The 18,512-nt window shown below is 36.0% G+C and overlaps 2 protein-coding genes and 1 pseudogene across 3 annotated transcripts; all 3 read left to right on the top strand.

The window, feature by feature from the left end:
- The first annotated feature begins 3,893 nt into the window (after nucleotides 1-3,893).
- On the top strand, nucleotides 3,894-7,715 carry LOC143570571 (receptor-like protein 6). Its single transcript, XM_077056191.1, has one exon. It carries the CDS (start codon nucleotides 4,066-4,068, stop codon nucleotides 7,480-7,482), a length of 3,417 nt encoding a protein of 1,138 aa, XP_076912306.1. The 5' UTR covers nucleotides 3,894-4,065; the 3' UTR covers nucleotides 7,483-7,715.
- Nucleotides 7,716-9,200: 1,485 nt separating this feature from the next.
- On the top strand, nucleotides 9,201-10,611 carry LOC143570566 (uncharacterized; annotated as a pseudogene). Its single transcript, XR_013141953.1, has 3 exons — nucleotides 9,201-9,432; nucleotides 9,880-10,221; nucleotides 10,327-10,611. The product of XR_013141953.1 is annotated as an uncharacterized LOC143570566 (transcript).
- Nucleotides 10,612-11,848: 1,237 nt separating this feature from the next.
- Nucleotides 11,849-18,373, top strand: LOC143570565 (BAG family molecular chaperone regulator 4-like). The gene is made up of 4 exons (XM_077056187.1): nucleotides 11,849-11,949; nucleotides 17,015-17,283; nucleotides 17,376-17,522; nucleotides 18,129-18,373. Exons 1-4 carry the CDS (start codon nucleotides 11,850-11,852, stop codon nucleotides 18,267-18,269), a joined length of 657 nt encoding a protein of 218 aa, XP_076912302.1. The 5' UTR covers nucleotide 11,849; the 3' UTR covers nucleotides 18,270-18,373.
- The last annotated feature ends 139 nt before the right edge of the window (nucleotides 18,374-18,512 follow it).

The raw sequence follows: 18,512 nt of genomic DNA, 5'->3' as shown, positions 1-18,512 counted from the left end.
TTTGTTTGTATTGTATTCATATATATATATATACTCAATAGTAGTGCAACTACATCAAAGAAACGGACAATTGGTCATAAAATCAAAGTATTATTATCAGGGATGAACTATCGGATAATTTACAACAAATATTAAACGAATTACAAACGACATTGAATGAATCAAAAGATTGATTTCGAACCCTGACACTTACGAATATATATCATCCCCACTTTGCTACCGAAATGTTAACAAATACTCATGCAAGTCTCGTGTCAAAGTTACACAAACAGTCCCTCAAACACATTATAACAAAACTTTATCAACTTTGAATTTATGACCAAATGCCCCCTGAACTTGCATAACCTTGTTTACATGAGTACATGACTAACACCAATTAGAATTTGACTTTAATATGCCTCGTATATGATGTTCATCTCCTTTATGTCTAGCAAAAGTAGGGTTGCGGTTTGGTTAGTCTGATAGTTTTTGATTTCGATAAACCCTGTAAAGCTTTAAGATTGCCGACTAAATCATTTGGTTCAAACATTTTAGTAGAAATAATTTTGTTGATTAAAATTTAGATACGCAGTGTGCATCACCAGTTGCCTTGTACAAGTCGCTTTAAAATGTTATTAAACATCCATCAATCTAATATAGTAATATAATCTATTAATTTGAGTATTTATTGTAATTAGTTTAATTCAAGTTGATTGACTATTTTGTAGTTGATAAAATATATGTATTATTCAATTATTTCCAAACGACCGTTTTTGCAATACGTAATCAAATGTAAACATCAAACACGATATTGCTAAAGAAAAAAAACTTAGATGATATTGATTGTTGTGTAAAAACATCCCTCACAACGGCACAAAGAAAAATAACTTAATTTCAAAAAACTAAAATTTAATAAAACCAGGTGCATATTTTTGTACATATATAGTTTTTTTCTGTTTTTATTTTCTGTCCTCTTTTAATTTCTAACTAGGATTTAGGACCCCGCGCTTCGCGTCGGAACCATTAAATCGAACAAAAAACATACGTGAAAACGTTAAATCACGATTGCGCTGTGAGTTGACACGAAGTCAACCTGTATCAGGTTATGACATCGGAGCTAAACAAAAGAAATAAACTCGTCAATGCCAAATTACAACAAATCATCACACGCAGAACAAAAAAAAACCCGGCACGTTACTACTACGAACCAACGCAAATTCAATTAGTATCAACACAAATTCTTAAACATAAATTAGCAAGCCAAAAAAATATTTTAAAGGCGCGTTATCAAACATCGAGACGCGGTATAAAACAATGTGACAATGGGACATTTTTATATCAAGAAAAAAGTTTCAGTCATTGTAAAGACGAACTATGAAAAAAAAAACCAAAGTTTAATAAAAGCGTTTAACCGACAAATAAATATGTAAAATTAATACCTGTCCAGGAATATTTAAATATATAGTTATATAGTTTTATAAATAATATAATTAATTGGAAGAAAGTAAAATAAATAAAATAAATCTTTCACTTTTATTTATAGGTTAGTAATTAATGGTTGTAATAAATATAATATTAAAAAGTTAAATAGTAAATTGAATAGTGTAATTGTGAAGATGAATGAATCATCTTTTTAATATATATCAGGGGCGGACTTACTTGAATGGAAGGGGTAGCACCCGCTACCCCTCAACTTTTTTGGTAAAGTGGAATTTTTTTTCTTTTTGTCACGTTTTATGTATTATGTTACCCATGAAATTATATTATGTTACCCCTAATAAATTTTGAAACCTCACAACAATAATTTTCAAAGTTTTAAAACCTGCTTGAAATTCATGGTGTTTAGGATTTGTTGAAAGAGAGAGAAAGCGGAGTTGGGGAAGACAAGTGATAGAAATGTGTGTTAAAATAAACTAAAGTAAAGTAAATTTGTTATTAAACCCTTTTAGTTTAAAAATGTTACAAATTATACCTTAGTTAGATTTGGATTTTCAAATCACATATAATTAAACATTTTATATTTCTTATTCATCAAACATAGTTAAATTGAATAGATAAATAACATTGTTGTTTTTACTTTTAGTCAACTGACTTATAATGTTTTTTTTTTGTTAATTTGTTATTTTTAATTTACAATAGTCTTTTATTTTTCAATTTAATTAAATATTGAAACTAACATTAATAATATGTGTTTGATCTAGTCGAAAGATAGTAACAAAATTATTGTATTATTAAGTTAATAAGTTTGAATAATTTTATAATATCGTTAAGCGAACAAGCTTGGGTTATTTTGACATGACCTATTTTAAACCGACTTGTGTTGACCTACTTATATTTGCCCCAACGGATAAAAATTATGGTTCCAAATTATGGATCCGTCATGCAAACAGTTCCCCTGGTGCATGTACGCGTGGAAACGGGTAGCCCGGCGCTGGTACGCGCGCAACACGTAACCGGGTTAGGGACACGCCAAACGTGTAACCGGGTGCATGTACGACCGAAACACGTAATTAGGCCCCGACAAACGTAAAGCAGGAAAAAAAATTCTTAATGTATTGCTAAGAAAAAAATTACGCTAACCCTGAAATAATTGTCTAGATCCGCCACTGATATATATAATAATCATTAGAATTTATTTTATAAATTCACATGTATGTTTTATTATTTTAAGATACTTATTTATTATTGATTTGATCAAATTTAGAATTTTAGCAGAATAATCTACTTTTGTTTAAAAAACGGATAACTTTTATGATGTGTTAAACATTTGTTGTCGGCTGCCACCTGGGTTCGAGTCCCTGTGGCTTCATTTTTATTTTTTTTTTATGATACGTAATAAAAGTCTACCATTTGCTAAAGGTCAAAATACACGGCATGATTATTACTATTTAAGATTCTACTTTACGTTTCAATTATTTTACTAAAACTAAATATTTGGTAATTATATCTTCAATAGTTTCAATATTTTGTAACAAATTTAAGTATCTAATATTTTATTATAATCATCAAATTTTCTTTCTTCCACTACATGTGATTATCCTTAAAAATAATTTTGTATTAAGCATGATGATAACAATTAACAAAATGTTAAATATTTATTTTGTTAAAAAGAATCCATCTAAAGAAGTCAAGTTCGATATAAATACGATGTCTATCACTTGTTCTAGATAAGGGCCCAAAGAAAGCACCCCCAAGTTTGGGTCAGTCACCAGTTAAAGAAACATGACATAAATGCAAACAAAAATATCAAGCTTCATCCGTACAAAAAAAGAAAAATATCAAACTTCGTCTCTGTTAAACTAAATGAGCCGGGTTTGAATCGCGTTTACATTTCGATTTTCATCATCAAACAATCATATATATCGTCCGGCAATTTACATACACTTTTAACTTCCAGCCCGAGCTCGAGCATTGTGTTACTTTAGTTTGACCTCTTTTGGACTATTATGTATTAGTTTCACATTACACAACCGAGCTCAAATAGAGCTTTGGATCGTTCAAGGGTTATCTCAAAATATGTAAAGATAAAACATATATAAACTAGTTAAACAAAAATAAACGAGCCGAACCCAACCTTGAAAAAACAAATCAAAAGCCAAGCTCAAGCTTTAGAAAATGAGCTCAAACCTAGTTAAAACAAGCCGAATTCGGGATCTCTTAAGTCAAATTCGGCCCCAACTTGGCCCATTTACACTCTACTTGCAAATTATTATCAAATTTGTTAGAAAGAGAACATATCAAATTCAGTGATACTTTACATTATTAATTAAAATACAATATGTTATAAAAATAGGTATATTATTATAACAAAGAGAATATATAAAACTCAGTGTAGTCATTAGTCAACGCAAAGAACTGGTCCATGCCAACCATACCAAATAACTGTACTTATTTTCAACCCTCTGTTTTCTCTCTCTCTCTCTCTCTCTCTCTATGTTCTCTTATTCGCTGCAAAAACACTTCGCCGAAATTTCTGGTTCAACCCCAAAAACATATTCCAGTCCAAAAGCTTATTAGCTTATTATTTCATTTCTTGTACGGTATATTATATAATCATCATATGGGTATCTCAGATTCTTGTTACCAATGAAAATCCACCTCTGTTTTCACATTTTTTTCATACCCTTTTGCCTAATTCTGTTATATGTTTCTGGTCAATGTCAAAATGACCAGAGATCAATCTTGATCCAGTTAAAAAATGATCTTAAGTTCAATTCTTTACTTTCAACAAAACTGGTTTCTTGGAACACAAGTGTCACAGATTGTTGCAGGTGGTTGGGTGTTAATTGCAGCATAACCGGTCAGGTTATCGGTTTGGATTTAAGCAATGAATCGATTTCGATTGGAATTAATGATTCCAGTGTTGTTTTTAGTCTGAAGAATCTTGAAAGCTTGAATCTTGCTCAAAATGACTTCACTTTCTCACAGTTGCCTTCAAGATTTGGGAGTTTTGGGAGTTTGAAAGTTTTGAACCTGTCGAATTCGTTGTTTTCGGGTCAGATTCCTGGAGAGTTATCGCAGCTGACGAGATTGGAAATTCTTGATCTTTCTTCGTTGTTCTCGTTTGGAAGTAAATCGTTAAGACTTGAAAATCCGAATCTGGCGACACTTGTTAGAAACTTCACATGGTTAACAGGTCTTTATCTTGATAATGTAAATATATCATCACAAAGATTTGATTGGGGACAGAGTTTATCTTCATTGTTACCGAATTTGGAGGTTTTAAGCTTGTCAAATTGTCAACTTTCGGGTCCTTTAGATGATTCTCTTCAGAATTTGCAGTCACTCTCAGTAATTCGTCTAACACTGAATAAACTCAATGCACAAGTTCCTGAGTTCTTTGCAAATTTCAAGAATTTGACAGTTTTGAAACTCGGTTCTTGTAATTTGTTCGGACCATTTCCAAGTAAGGTTCTTCAGTTGCAGAAATTAGAGATTCTTGATTTAGCTCAAAACATGAATCTTTCCGGTTCTTTACCAGATTTTCCTATAAATGGATCCCTTAAAAGTTTACAGCTTAGCCACACAGCTTTTTCTGGTGGGATACCGGAATCAATAGGAAATCTAAAGAACTTATCAAGTATTGATCTTTCCAGTTGTAATTTCAGCGGGCCAATACCGAAATCTATACGAAATCTCACGCAGTTGGGGTACATAGATTTGTCAATTAACAATTTGATTGGGCAAATTCCATCATTTCAAATGTGCAAGAATCTTACCCATGTTTATTTGTCGCGTAACAGTTTATCGGGTATGATTCCTTCTGATCACTTTCAAGATCTTGAAAATTTTCTTTCGGTTGATCTAAATTTTAATAGATTTAATGGAAGTATACCTTCATCTTTGTTCTCTTTGAAAAAGCTACAACAAATAAAGCTTTCCAATAATAACTTTGATGGCTTAGTTCCAAATTTCACTAATGCATCATTGTCTTCGTTGGATACGCTTGATTTGAGTAGTAACATGTTGGAAGGAGAAATTCCAAAATCTATCTTTGAACTTGGAAAGCTTAGTATCTTGATATTATCATCAAATAATCTGAGTGGGACCGTAAAAACCCAATATTTTCAAGATCGTTTGAGCAATTTAACGACTCTTGATCTCTCGTATAATAGTTTGTCAATTGAAACGAGCAAAAACATCACTCTTGTCAATCGACTTCCAAAATTCTTTACCCTAAAGTTGGCTTCTTGCAATCTTATAAAGTTTCCCAATCTAAGAAACCAACCAAGATTGATAAATCTAGATCTTTCCAACAACAAAATTGAAGGAAAAATACCAACATGGATATGGGATATTGGGAATGGAAGTCTTACGTATGTGAATCTTTCTCGCAACCTGTTAACCGGCCTCGACGAGCCTTATAGTTTTCCCGATCTTTTTATGCTTGACTTGCATGCCAATCTTCTCAGTGGGGCGATTCCGATTCTGCCACAAACCGCCACGGTCATCGACTATTCAAACAATCTTTTCAACTCATCACTCCCGGAAAGCATTGGGAGAAACCTCAGCATTGCATATTTCTTTTCAGTTTCTAACAATGCACTCAGTGGAGTGATCCCGCAAAGCATATGCAATGCTACCTACCTAAAAGCTCTTGATATGTCAAACAATCAGTTGACCGGAAGCATACCAAGTTGTTTGATGGAAATAGGTGGCAGTCTTGGTGTACTAAACTTGGCAAACAATAGTCTTACGGGTCGAATCGAGGGAACATTTCCTAACAAGTGTGGGTTGAACACACTAGATCTGCATGAAAATCATCTAGAAGGGAAGATTCCAGAATCTTTAGTCAACTGCACGATGTTAGAAGTGTTAAACCTAGGAAAAAACAACATACGCGACACGTATCCATGTTTTTTGGGTAAAAACACCAACTTGCGTGTTCTTGTTTTGCGATCCAACATGTTACATGGATCAGTGGTTTGTGATCAAAACCAGCATAATAACTGGTCAAAGCTTCAGATTGTTGACATAGCTTCCAACTATTTAAACGGTACAATTCATGAAAACAGCTTCAGGCAATGGGCTGCTATGATGAATGACGAAAACGGAGATCTACCATCAAAGAAGCACCTCAGTTTCACTGTATTACAGCTTAGTAATTACTACTATCAAGATACAGTTACAGTCTCAGCCAAAGGACTTGAGTTGGAGTTAGTCAAAATCTTGACAGTTTTCACATCCATTGATATCTCAAATAACCAATTTTCAGGGGAAATACCGAGCACAATTGGACGACTCAAAGCACTGTATGTTCTTAATATATCACGTAATGAGTTCACAGGCTCTATCCCATCATCTATGGGAGATTTGAGTCAGCTTGAATCAATTGATATGTCATCAAACAAATTAACCGGAAACATCCCGCTTACACTCGCACGCCTAACGTTTCTTTCTGTCTTAAATTTGTCAAACAATCATTTGGTTGGAAGAATCCCAACAGGCACACAACTTCAGAGCTTTGATGCTGGTTCCTATATAGGAAACACAGAATTGTGTGGACCTCCATTAAACAAAAAGTGCTCTGATTTAAACATTCCCACAAATAACTCTGAACCAATATTTCAAGAATCAAAGAGCGGTTTTGATTGGCAGTTCATATTAACCGGGGTGGGATATGGAGCAGGTGCAGCCATTGTTACAGGATCTGTAATGTTTTCAGAGAAAGGGAGGCACTTTTGGGACGACTACACAAACAAACTTGTGATGATGATTTGTCTGGTTTTGGGTGTTCGTTATGCACCTTACGGTTTTTTTCAAGAAAACGAAGATGATGAAAAGGAGATGTTATACAGTGATGAAAGCTCAGACGAAGATGAATTCGAATCAGAAGTTGGCAAGTCCAAAGGAAGGTACTGCGTGTTTTGTACCAAACTTGATTTCTCTCTAAAGCAAGCCATTCATGATACAAATTGCACTTGCTTCGACCAAACAAAACTGTTGTCTACTTCTACGTCTACTTCTTCATCAGAAGCAGACTCACCGTTCACCAAACTGTGAGTCCTGATGCGTAAAATTCTTTCTTTTGATGTTCTAATTTTTTTAGTGTATATAGAGATACAGAATGCGAATTCTTGAGGTAAGGAATGGGAATGATACAATATTTCTATAGTCCTCACAAAGTGATACCATTGTTATATTCTCAAATTTTGTCGTGTTATAAGCCATACTGAATTACTAGTTTCTTAAGCCATAGTGCCATACTGCATTCCATAATTATTCAAACATATAGTATTTAAGGTTTTAGTATCGAGCCCACGTGCCCAGTTCATCTCTATATATTGTAATCACTAAATATATTGTAATATCTATATGTAAGTTGGTAAGAGACTTGATTGATTCATTCCATTCAATAGCGATTACAATATAAAAAGATGAACCGGGCTCGATACTAAAACCCTAAACACTATATGTATCAAACATTTGAAGCTTTGTTTGTTTGAAGTTATTTATAAACTTTAACAAGTAACTTATTCTTCACCTAAACATAACTTAAAATCCATTCAGACATTTTATCGAACAATTGGTGTGCACTAAAAATTTCAACAAAATAAACAGGCTTTACCAAACATCGAAATGCAATTATATTCAGAAAGCATATGCATGCGTACCAGAAGCAACATGATCAATTGATCATCAACAATGTCCTTTGTTTTCCATGATGATTTCATCGTTTTCTTCCCGCCAAAAGCAGTATGCATAAATCTTTAACTTTTAATGTGTCGGCTCCAAATGGGCAGGTATGCCTTTAGCAGGTTAGGGTTTGCAATTCAGAAAGAGATGGCGGCGCAGCTTGTTGCTCGCCTACCTATTGACGTAATATCTATGTTTCTATATAATGAGAATAATAATTTGAAAATAAAAAATATATATAACGAAATATTAAGTTAACTTTTCATCGAAAAATTAGTTATGTTAATAGTCATTTTACTATCAAGGTGTTTGTTAGTTCGCTTTATAAATCGTTCTGTTTCGGTTTTTCGAATTTAAGTCTTTTAAAGGTGTAAACCTGTTGAACAAAACACGAGTTTGCACAAGCTCAAACTTAACTCGTTTAAAACTTTATTTCTAAAGCTAGCACTGACGTAGTTTATTACTTATTTATTAATTATTAATTTATATATATAGATTTATAGTTAGCCTTTTTATAACAAGTTAGTATATAAGTTAGTTTTATCGAAAATAATAGCAGTAGTAACGGTATATGTTTTACGCATTAAATATAAACTATATAGATATTTTGTTTGGCTAGGTTTCACTTGAGTTTGATAAACGAAACTTAGTTTTAAACCTGTGAGTTAAATGAGCTTATATTTTGGCTCAGATTCATACTCATATATATTTTGCTAAATTCGTGTTTCAAGCCAGCCGATATCGAATATTTACTAGCGAATTGGCCTGTTTGCTCCCCTATATATATTCTTGTCATAAATCAATTTACAATTTGCCTTATGTTTGATCATGCATAAAATTAGCCCAATGAATTAAATCGTTATAACTTTTTACCTAAGTTTTTTTCCTACCACACTAAATTAAAAGAAAAATGAAATAAGCCTAACTTTGTCACTTATAAATCTAACCTAACAAAATTTAAAAATTGTTGCCAATTTTAATTTTTAATTTTTTTTTAATATGACAATCGAAATACAAAGATTACTATGGCTCTTTCTAGCTACCACGTAGATGTCAAGTGTCAACATGACAACACCTTCTCTAATCTCCTAGAACTCTTTATTACACGTGTCAACAACCCACGAAGCCTAACCATCCACAACACTATAAAAATAACATATAGTGATAATAAAACCAAAAATATTAATATTAATCAACATAACAATATTTTGAAGATCCAACAATGGCAAATGCAAGCGATGAGTTCAACTCGACTCGCATCTTCTTGCATCGATCATGAAGGCCGACTACCGCGCAAATACACTGATGACGGTCAAAGTATCGTTTATATGTTGTTTTTTTAATTATGTATCATTTTTACTGGTACATATGATATAGTAATTGCACTAATTTTGACGTTATTTTACTAATCTCGTGAAAATAACGTTAAAAGTGACGGATGGTTAATCAGGCATCATGTAGTGGCGTTGATAGCCGAAAGACAAGGTTACATGCACCGATCAGCCGGTGTCCCGATGATTGAGTGCTATGTGCCTTATGTCCAAGGCTTGATGCAAAACTACTATCGAGCCGGGGTCTCACCGGAAGCAGCCTCTCTATCCTTATAGGGTAGAGGTAAGGCTGTCTACATCTTACCCTCCTCAGACCCTACCATAGCTTTGCTATTGGTGGGATATACTGAGTACGATGATGATGATGATGTATCATTTTTACTGGGTACGTTTGTTTGTTTGTTTTATATATTTTTTATGTACGACTTTGTAGGTACAAAACGAAACATATCGCCACCGTTAGAATGGTACAACATTCCAGAGGGGACGAAATCGCTAGCACTAGTGGTGGAGGATATTGATGCACCTGACCCAAGCGAACCGTTGGTTCCGTGGACCGTTTGGGTCGTGGTTAATATCCCGCCGACCCTTAAAGGGCTCCCGGAAGGGTTTTCCGGGAAAGAGGAGAATATGGGTGGTGATTATGCGAATATTAAAGAAGGGCATAATGATTTTAAGGTGCCCGGGTGGCGGGCCCCGAAGATGCCCTCAACCCGGACACCGGTTCGAGTTCAAGTTGTATGCGTTAGATGATGAACTTAATTTGGGAAATAAGGTGATTAATGACATATTTGTTGGTTTTATTTTATGGATATATAAATTATTTAATTATTAATTAATAATTAATAATTTGGGATTGATGCATATTATTATTGTGTAGGTGACAAAGGAGAAGTTATTGGAGGCAATTGAAGGGCATGTGGTTGGGGAGGCGGTTCTGATGGCAGTAAATTAGATCGAGAATAATAATAAGAATACTATATTTAGTTTTGATTTAATATATATACTTATGTTGTTTGTCATGTTGGTCCATGTTGTTGTGATGGTTTGGAACTATTTTAAAACTGAGATGACAAGAGTGAGTTTGTTGTGTGTTTTTAACTTTTGTTAACTTCATGAATTTGTTTGTACTATTTAGCTTCAAGAATGAAACTTCAAAAAGTAAAAACACTATCTAAAATTTTAAAGTGTGTTGCTTGTGATATTTGTGTAAGTAAATAAAATGTAAATTAGAAAACGTTTATGGGTGTTAAAAACATTTATAATGATATAAAAAATCCAGTAATCCAACTCTGGTTGAAATGGAAACCGAAAGCTATAGAAATAATATTGGTGGCATTTTTGTATTGAAAATACCGAAGATTGGTTACCTACCTTGACATATGGCAAGTATAGTACATTTGTACCGGTACTCAGATTTGGTATAGTACCTTCACATACGGAAACACGGATGAGTGAAGTGAAAGTACAAACTTATTACGGTCGTATACGAATGAGTATACCGGATGAGTAAAAGTACCAACTTATTATACTCATATACGAATGAGTAAGATACCGAGGTTTGGTATCATACCTTGATATATAGAAGCGTCGTACACTAATGAAGATACTGTAACTGAGTTATATAAAAAAAGAAACCATAAAAATGAACATAATCATAAAAATGAACATCAAAAGATTTTGTAACTTAAGTTATAGCAAAAGAGAGAACATAAAAATGAACACCAATATAGATATCGATGTTTGGTTTGTACCATACATGTGTTGAAACCAAGAGTGAAACATACCAAAAGATATTGTAATTGAGTTATATCAAAAGAGAAAACATGAACACCAATATAGGTACCAATGTTTGGTTTGTATCTGTTGGTATGGTATAGCTACTCGATAAAAAAATTATATATATCAAAGTTGTTATTCAAGAACGCGCTAAGCCGTAAAAAAGGAAAAGAAAAAAAAAGGACTTATTTTAAGGGACATGCTAAGCTGTTTGTGTTAAAAAATAACTTATTTTAAAACAACTATTTATAGTAACGATGAATGAATTTCAATAAAAATGTTAACTAAAAATCAAATCAAATTACAAATACAATATTAGAAAATAATAATAATAATAATAAAGAATTTGAAATGTGTATATTTTTTCTTTACGACGACAAATTTATTTTATGCGTTTAGACTACCGCGCTCTTTAATTTGGTGAGTCTCGTTGTCATACTCTGGTCTGACAACTGTTGTTTAAACCGATTCATGTTGATTTCAGAGTTTTGCTTGGGTGTTTTCACATAAAATCATACCGCAGATGAGACGAAAATCCAAAGAAACTCAGGATTCGAACCAAGGACCTCAAGCACCTAGCTAAATTCCAATCCAGACGCCATTAACCAAACTGCTTTTTGGATGATGGAAGATAACGGTGGCGGTAACAATAACATGATGAAAATCAAAGTGACTTTTGGCTCAAACAATTTCCACGTCTTCACCTCCCCTCAATCCACTTTCGGTATACTTACTTGCATCCTAATTCTTCAATTTGCAATTGCAATTGTTCACACACATTATTTAACAGCCAAATATGAACTGTATTGTCAATTTCCCCATAATTCTCTATTTTAGGTTTATTTATTTATCTGGTTAGTTTGTCGGTTTTTGGTTCGGTGCGGTTAATTTCGGCTAAATGTTTGCTTAAAAAACATGAAATGGATGTGTAAAAAGTTAAAAATATATGAAAACATGAGTGGTTCAGCTCAGTTCGGTTAACCGAGGGTACAAAAAAAATCTATAACGGATTTTCGGTTAATTACGGTTCGGTTATTGCTCATCCCCCAACATCTTATTTGGCCTGTTATATATGATGCTTAAATCACAACTATTGTGACTTTTGTTTCATAAGTTCAAAATACTTGTGCAGCCAACAAGGGAGTATATAGGTGTATTTTTCACTGTCATTAAAGTTTCTAAATGTTTGATTTCAAAATCAAATACACATTATAATTTGTTTGTGCTTTTGTATTTTCGCATATTTGGACCGACATACCTGATATATGTGTCAATGTGGACCGTACTCTGTAGAGATAAAACATAACCGGATATATGTGTCCATTTCTAGTTTTGATGATTAAAGCTACTGATTTATCATATATGTGTCCATGTACCCTTAACTATCAATTCTGCATAATGGTTACTATGATGGCTAATTCCTTAAAAGGCTTAAGTTTATCAAATATCTTTTTTGTTGTTAGTTGTATGTAGTTATAATTAGGGTTTTAGCCCATATAGTTGGCTAAAGCCCATGTGCCTTTTATGGGTTGATAGCTAGGGTTTATTTGTGTATAAATAGATGTAGTTGTTTATATATTTCTCACACCTTCAAGTAATAAACATTACTTTCACTACAACCATCTTCTTTACATGGTATCAAAGCTACGGCTCTCGATCCAAACCCTAGCCGCGATCTGACCCGAACCTGAGTCTGACCAGCCGTCACCAGCAGCCTTCAGATCTGAAACAAGCTCCTGCCTTGTTGTTCTGTCCTGTCACGAAATCTTTTTTTTTTTCTTTTCGACCGTGAAACTACTTTCACTGACGAGCACTGTTCACGCGAAATCCACTGTTCACCGGTACCGTTCATCGCGGGAACACTGTTCACTCCGGAAAACACTGTTCACGCGAAATTACTGTTCACGCCGGAAAACACTGTCCGTGCCGGGGAATTACTGTTCCACGCGCGGAAGTCACTGTTCACTGCCGGAATTTCTGTTCACTGCCGGAAAGTTACTGTTCGCTGCCGGAATTACTGTTCGCTGCCGGAAAGTTACTGTTCGCTGCCGGAATTACTGTTCGCTGCCGGGATTAACTGTTCACGACGAGTAACTGTTTACGCCGGAATCTGTTCCCGCCCTCACACCCGCACTTGTTACTGTTCACAGTCAATTTTCAGTTTCGTGTATCACTATAGGCGAAAATACATACATGTATACATTTACTAAAGAGGAGCATGATCTTATTCAAAGGTTTCTTACCTCCCAGTTGCCTCATCCTCAAACCAGCTCGGCACATTCAGGTAAACCTTCTAGCCTTGACTTATCATGGGTGATTGATTCTGGAGCCACACATCACATGACTGGGAATCGGGGTATTTTTTCTAGTCTTCAAAATGTTTCCCATGCACCGGTACGTCTTGCCGATGGATCTTCATGTCCCGTTCTCGGCATAGGATCCATCAGTAACTCGGAAAACCTAAAACTGTCTTCTATCCTATTTGTTCCTAAATTTCCTACCAGTCTTTGTTCAATGAGTCAGATTACTAACAAAACAACTGTTCTGTGACCTTTTACCCAACTCACTGCGTTTTTCATGAACTAGGAACAAATCGGGTAATTGGTACTGGTTTTAAATCAGGAGGTCTCTATCGTATATCCCCGTTTTTCGCATCCTGTAGCAAACTTATGTGATTCCGCTGTCAGGGAGGCTCACTGTCGGTTAGGTCATCCCTCTACAGCGGTTCTGAGGCAAATGCGACCAGATTTACCACTTTCGTCTTTTAATTTTCATTGTGAGTCGTGTCAACTTGGTAAACATACCAGGCGTCCCTATCCCCCTAGGGTGCCCAATCGAGTCAGTTCTTGTTTTGAACTGTTGCATTCTGATGTATGGGGTCCTTGCCCTATCAAATCTACGTTGGGTTTTGAATATTTTATTACCTTTATTGATGACTATTCTCGCACTACTTGGGTTTATTTATTGAAATCTCGTAGTGAGGTATTTTCCATATTTTTCAAGAATTTAATGCTTATGTTCAAAACCAATTTAACACCACCATTAAAACTTTACGATCTGATAATGCTAAAGAATATTTTTCCACCGACTTTTCTTCATACTTAAAAACCAACGGCATTATTCATGAATCATCGTGTGCTTATACATCTCAACAAAATGGTGTGTCCGAACGCAAAAATCGTCACATATTGGATGTTGCTCGCACAATCATGATCCAATCACGTGTTCCTCATCGTTTTTGGGGAGATGCCGTTCTCACTGCCACATATTTGATTAACCGCATGCCCTCAAACCGTTCTTCACAGTAAAACACCGTTTTCTGTACTATTTCCCAACGATGATCCATTTCCTCTCGCACCTAAAGTATTTGGTTGTGTCGCCTATGTTCATGACCATAGTCCAAAAACCATCAAACTTGATCCTCGAGCCATTCATTGTGTCTTTCTTGGTTACTCACCGGGTTCAAAAAGGGTATCGATGCTATAGCCCATCACTCACCGATACTTTACCAGTGCCGATGTCACTTTTCACGAGTCTCCTTACTTTCCCGAGTGTTCCACTCCTGTTTCTGACCCGTTTCCCGACCTCGATATACCCACATCTCCCTTCATCCCCATCATTCCTGTGTCAATTCCTTTTACCGATCCAATCTCTACTAATTCTGACCCACCGACAGAATCTCCGCCACTGCTTTTCACATATGCTAGGCGGGGTAGGGGTCAAACATCAGCGACTCTTGATTCACACCTGGCCACGACCCCGAAATACCCTCCGATACTCCGTCTACATCTGAGCAATCCACACCTCTCACTAATACATCCTTACCCGATCCAACAACCTCTGATACTCCCGTTTATGATCCTCCTAGTGCCCCACTTCCCGATATACCTATTTCCTTTCGCAAGGAACCCCGGAAGTGTACTCGTTACCCAATTCAGGACTATGTTGCCTACACCCACCTATCTCCTGAATCTCATGCGTACACCACTACCCTTGATTCCTACCCGATTCCCAATAATGTGACGAGCGCTCTCGCTCACCAGGATGGAGACAGGCTATGGAAGATGAAATTGGGGCTTTAAAGTCCAATCATACATGGGATCTTGAAACACTTCCAAAAGGGAAGCGTATTGTTGGTTGTCGTTGGGTGTTTACGGTTAAACTACACCGGGATGGCTCCTTACACCGCTTAAAGGCTCGGTTGGTTGCAAAAGGGTATTCTCAGGCATATGGCATTGATTACGATGAAACCTTATCTCCGGTTGCTAAAATGCCATCTGTCCGTATTTGTATCGCTCTTGCTGCCATTAATCATTGGCCGCTCCACCAGCTTGATGTCAAGAACGCCTTTCTTAATGGTGTTCTTGAGGAGGAGGTATATATGGAGCAGCCCCAGGGTTCGTTGTTGAGGAGGAGGCCTCGAAAGTTTGCAGGCTACGTCGTTCTCTATATGGTCTTAAACAGTCTCCCAGGGCATGGTTTGGTCGATTCTCTAGTGTTATAGGACAGTTTGGGATGACTCGGAGTGCCTACGATCACTCTGTCTTCTTTAGACACCAGAAAGAAAGAGGATTATCGTAGTTGTTTATGTGGATGACATTATAATCACAGGTGATGACGAGGTCGGGATTATCGAACTCAAGCAGTTTCTTCAGTCTCAGTTTCAGGTCAGCGACTTAGGTCGATTGAGGTATTTCCTTGGCATAGAAGTATCCCGCTCTCCACAAGGAATACTTCTCTCCCAACGAAAGTATGTTCTTGATATGTTAACTGAATGTGGCTTACTGGGTTGTAAACCTGTTGATACCCCAATGCTTCCTACAAAGAAACTCCTCCCAAAGGAAGGAGATCCAATGAAAGATCCTGAGCGATACAGACGGTTGGTTGGTAAACTTAATTATTTAACCGTCACACGACCGGATATCTCCTTTACTGTCAGTGTTCTGAGCCAATTTATGGCTACACCATACACCGGTCACTAGGATGCTGCCCTTCGTGTCTTAAGATATCTTAAGACCTCACCTGGCTTGGGTATATTATACTCCGATCAGGGTCATTGTCGTGTAGGTGCCTTCACGGAAGAAGGAGATGGTCGGATATCAGGGTTCTCAGATGCAGATTGGGCAGGTTGTCCGATTTCTCGACGATCTACCACCGGATATTGTGTGTTTGTTGGAGGAAATCTTGTATCATGGAAGAGTAAGAAGCAACCACACACGGTTTCCCGGTCGAGTGCCGAATCGGAGTATAGAGCCATGGCAGATGTAACATCAAAGATGACATGGGTTCGTCGTCTTCTCAGAGAGCTCGGGGTTGTTTCTAATGACTTGATGAGGTTATACTGTGATAGTAAGTTAGCCATTCACATAGCCAAGAATCAAGTATTTCATGAGAGGACAAAACATATTGAGGTCGACTGCCACCTATCAGAGATCGAGTAGTAGGCACACAAACTGATCCTCCTTCCATTCAACCAGTTCATGTGAAGACAAATTTTCAGCTAGCAGACATTCTAACTAAACCGCTCCGGAAAGCTCAGATAGATTTTATTTGTAACAAGTTGGGCATGATTAACATCTATGCTCCAACTTGAGGAGGAGTGTTAGTTGTATTTAGTTATAATTAGGGTTTTAGCCCATATAGTTGGCTAAAGCCCATGGGCCTTTTATGGGTTGATAGCTAGGGTTTATTTGTGTATAAATAGATGTAGTTGTTTATGTATTTCTCACACCTTCAAGTAATAAACATTACTTTCACTACAACCATCTTCTTTACATTTGTCAATGAAGGTGATTTGAAACAGGAGATTGCAAAAGCAACTGGTGTAGATCCCAAGGCGCAGACCGTGCTGTTCAGAGGAAAAGAAAGTGAGGACCATGAAAGTTTACAAATGGCGGGTCTGAAAGACAATGCAAAAGTGATATTAATTGAGAACACACCTACAAAAAATGAAGATGTTAAAAAAGTTGAAGAAATTAAGGTAAACATTGAGGAGATATCAAGAGGGCTCGAGGCTGTTAATCGAGTAAGAGAGGAAAAACAATCAGTTGCAGAACAGGTACCTTATTAGTTATTACCTTTGTGTGTTGACTATTTTCCTGGTCTAAACGAGTAACCTTTGTTTGCTTGTTTGTTTGTTTGTTTGTTTAGGTGGTTAGTTTTGAGACTGCGGTTTGTAGTGGGACTAAAATTAAAGATAAAGATTTTATTTATTTAACTGAGATGCTGATGAGACAGTTGCTGAAATTGGATGGGATTGATGCTGAAGGAGATGGGAGAATGCAGAGAAAGTTGGAGGTCAGTTTATTACTTTGCTAATTTATTTGTGTAAACGAGCCGAGTCGATCCCAAGCTCGACTAGGCTCAAGCTCGGCTCGTTTTGACTTTTAATTTGCAAGAGCTTGAGCTATTTTCCTAGAGCTTGGTTCGTGAGTTATTTTTCAAGCTCGAGCTCAGCTCGTTTAATATTTATTAATTAGTATATATACGTTTTTAATTCTTTTTATTATTTTTATATTTTGAGAAAAAACTTAAATGAGCCTAAGCTCAGCTCGAGCTCGTGTATTACATTAAATGAGCCAAACCTTGGCTCGAGCTCGGCTGTGCAGTGTGAAATTAAGACATAAACGTCCAAAGGAGGTAAAACTTAAAAATACACAAGGCCCTATAAGGCTCGACGAGCCTAAACGAGCTTCCCATACATGGCTCGATCTCAGGCTTGATAGTTAAACGAGCTTTAGTTGAGACTCGGGTTCGGCTTGAGCTCAAAAAGCTCGGCACGTTTCGAGCTTTTTATCAATCCAAGCTCGAGTAGCTCACGAGCAACTCGGTTCGTTTGCACCCCTAATTTGCTATTGATTTATTATTATTATTATTATTATTATTATTATTTTGTTATTTCAGGTGCGTCGCGTTCAAGGGCTTGTTGAAAAATTGGATAATTTAAGAGCAAAGAACTCGAATCTTACTAGCAATGTTCATGATGAATCTTCACTGAATTCTTCTTCAAAGGTGAATCAAGAAGGGGAAGTATCTAAATTATAAAAACATCTAGTTTTCTTTATTTGTTATCGCTATCATTATTCTTTCATCTGGTTTGTAAGGTAATTAAGTATAAATATGAACGCGCTTCTCACGATAGACAGATGTAAAGAACGGGTCAAACGCTCTGCAGGCCAGCAACGGTATTACTTGGTTATAGAATCTATTAGGTGTTCAAAACTCAAAAGTATTGTTAGCGGTGTAAATGAGCCGAGCTTGAGCTTAACTTACGAGAGTCTGAGCTCG

This window comes from Bidens hawaiensis, unplaced genomic scaffold (assembly GCF_021521415.1).
Source record: "Bidens hawaiensis isolate Kalapana, Puna unplaced genomic scaffold, B.hawaiensis_p1.1 tig00025010_1, whole genome shotgun sequence".
Lineage (NCBI taxonomy): Eukaryota > Viridiplantae > Streptophyta > Magnoliopsida > Asterales > Asteraceae > Bidens > Bidens hawaiensis.
This window is presented reverse-complemented; position numbering and strand designations above follow the sequence as displayed.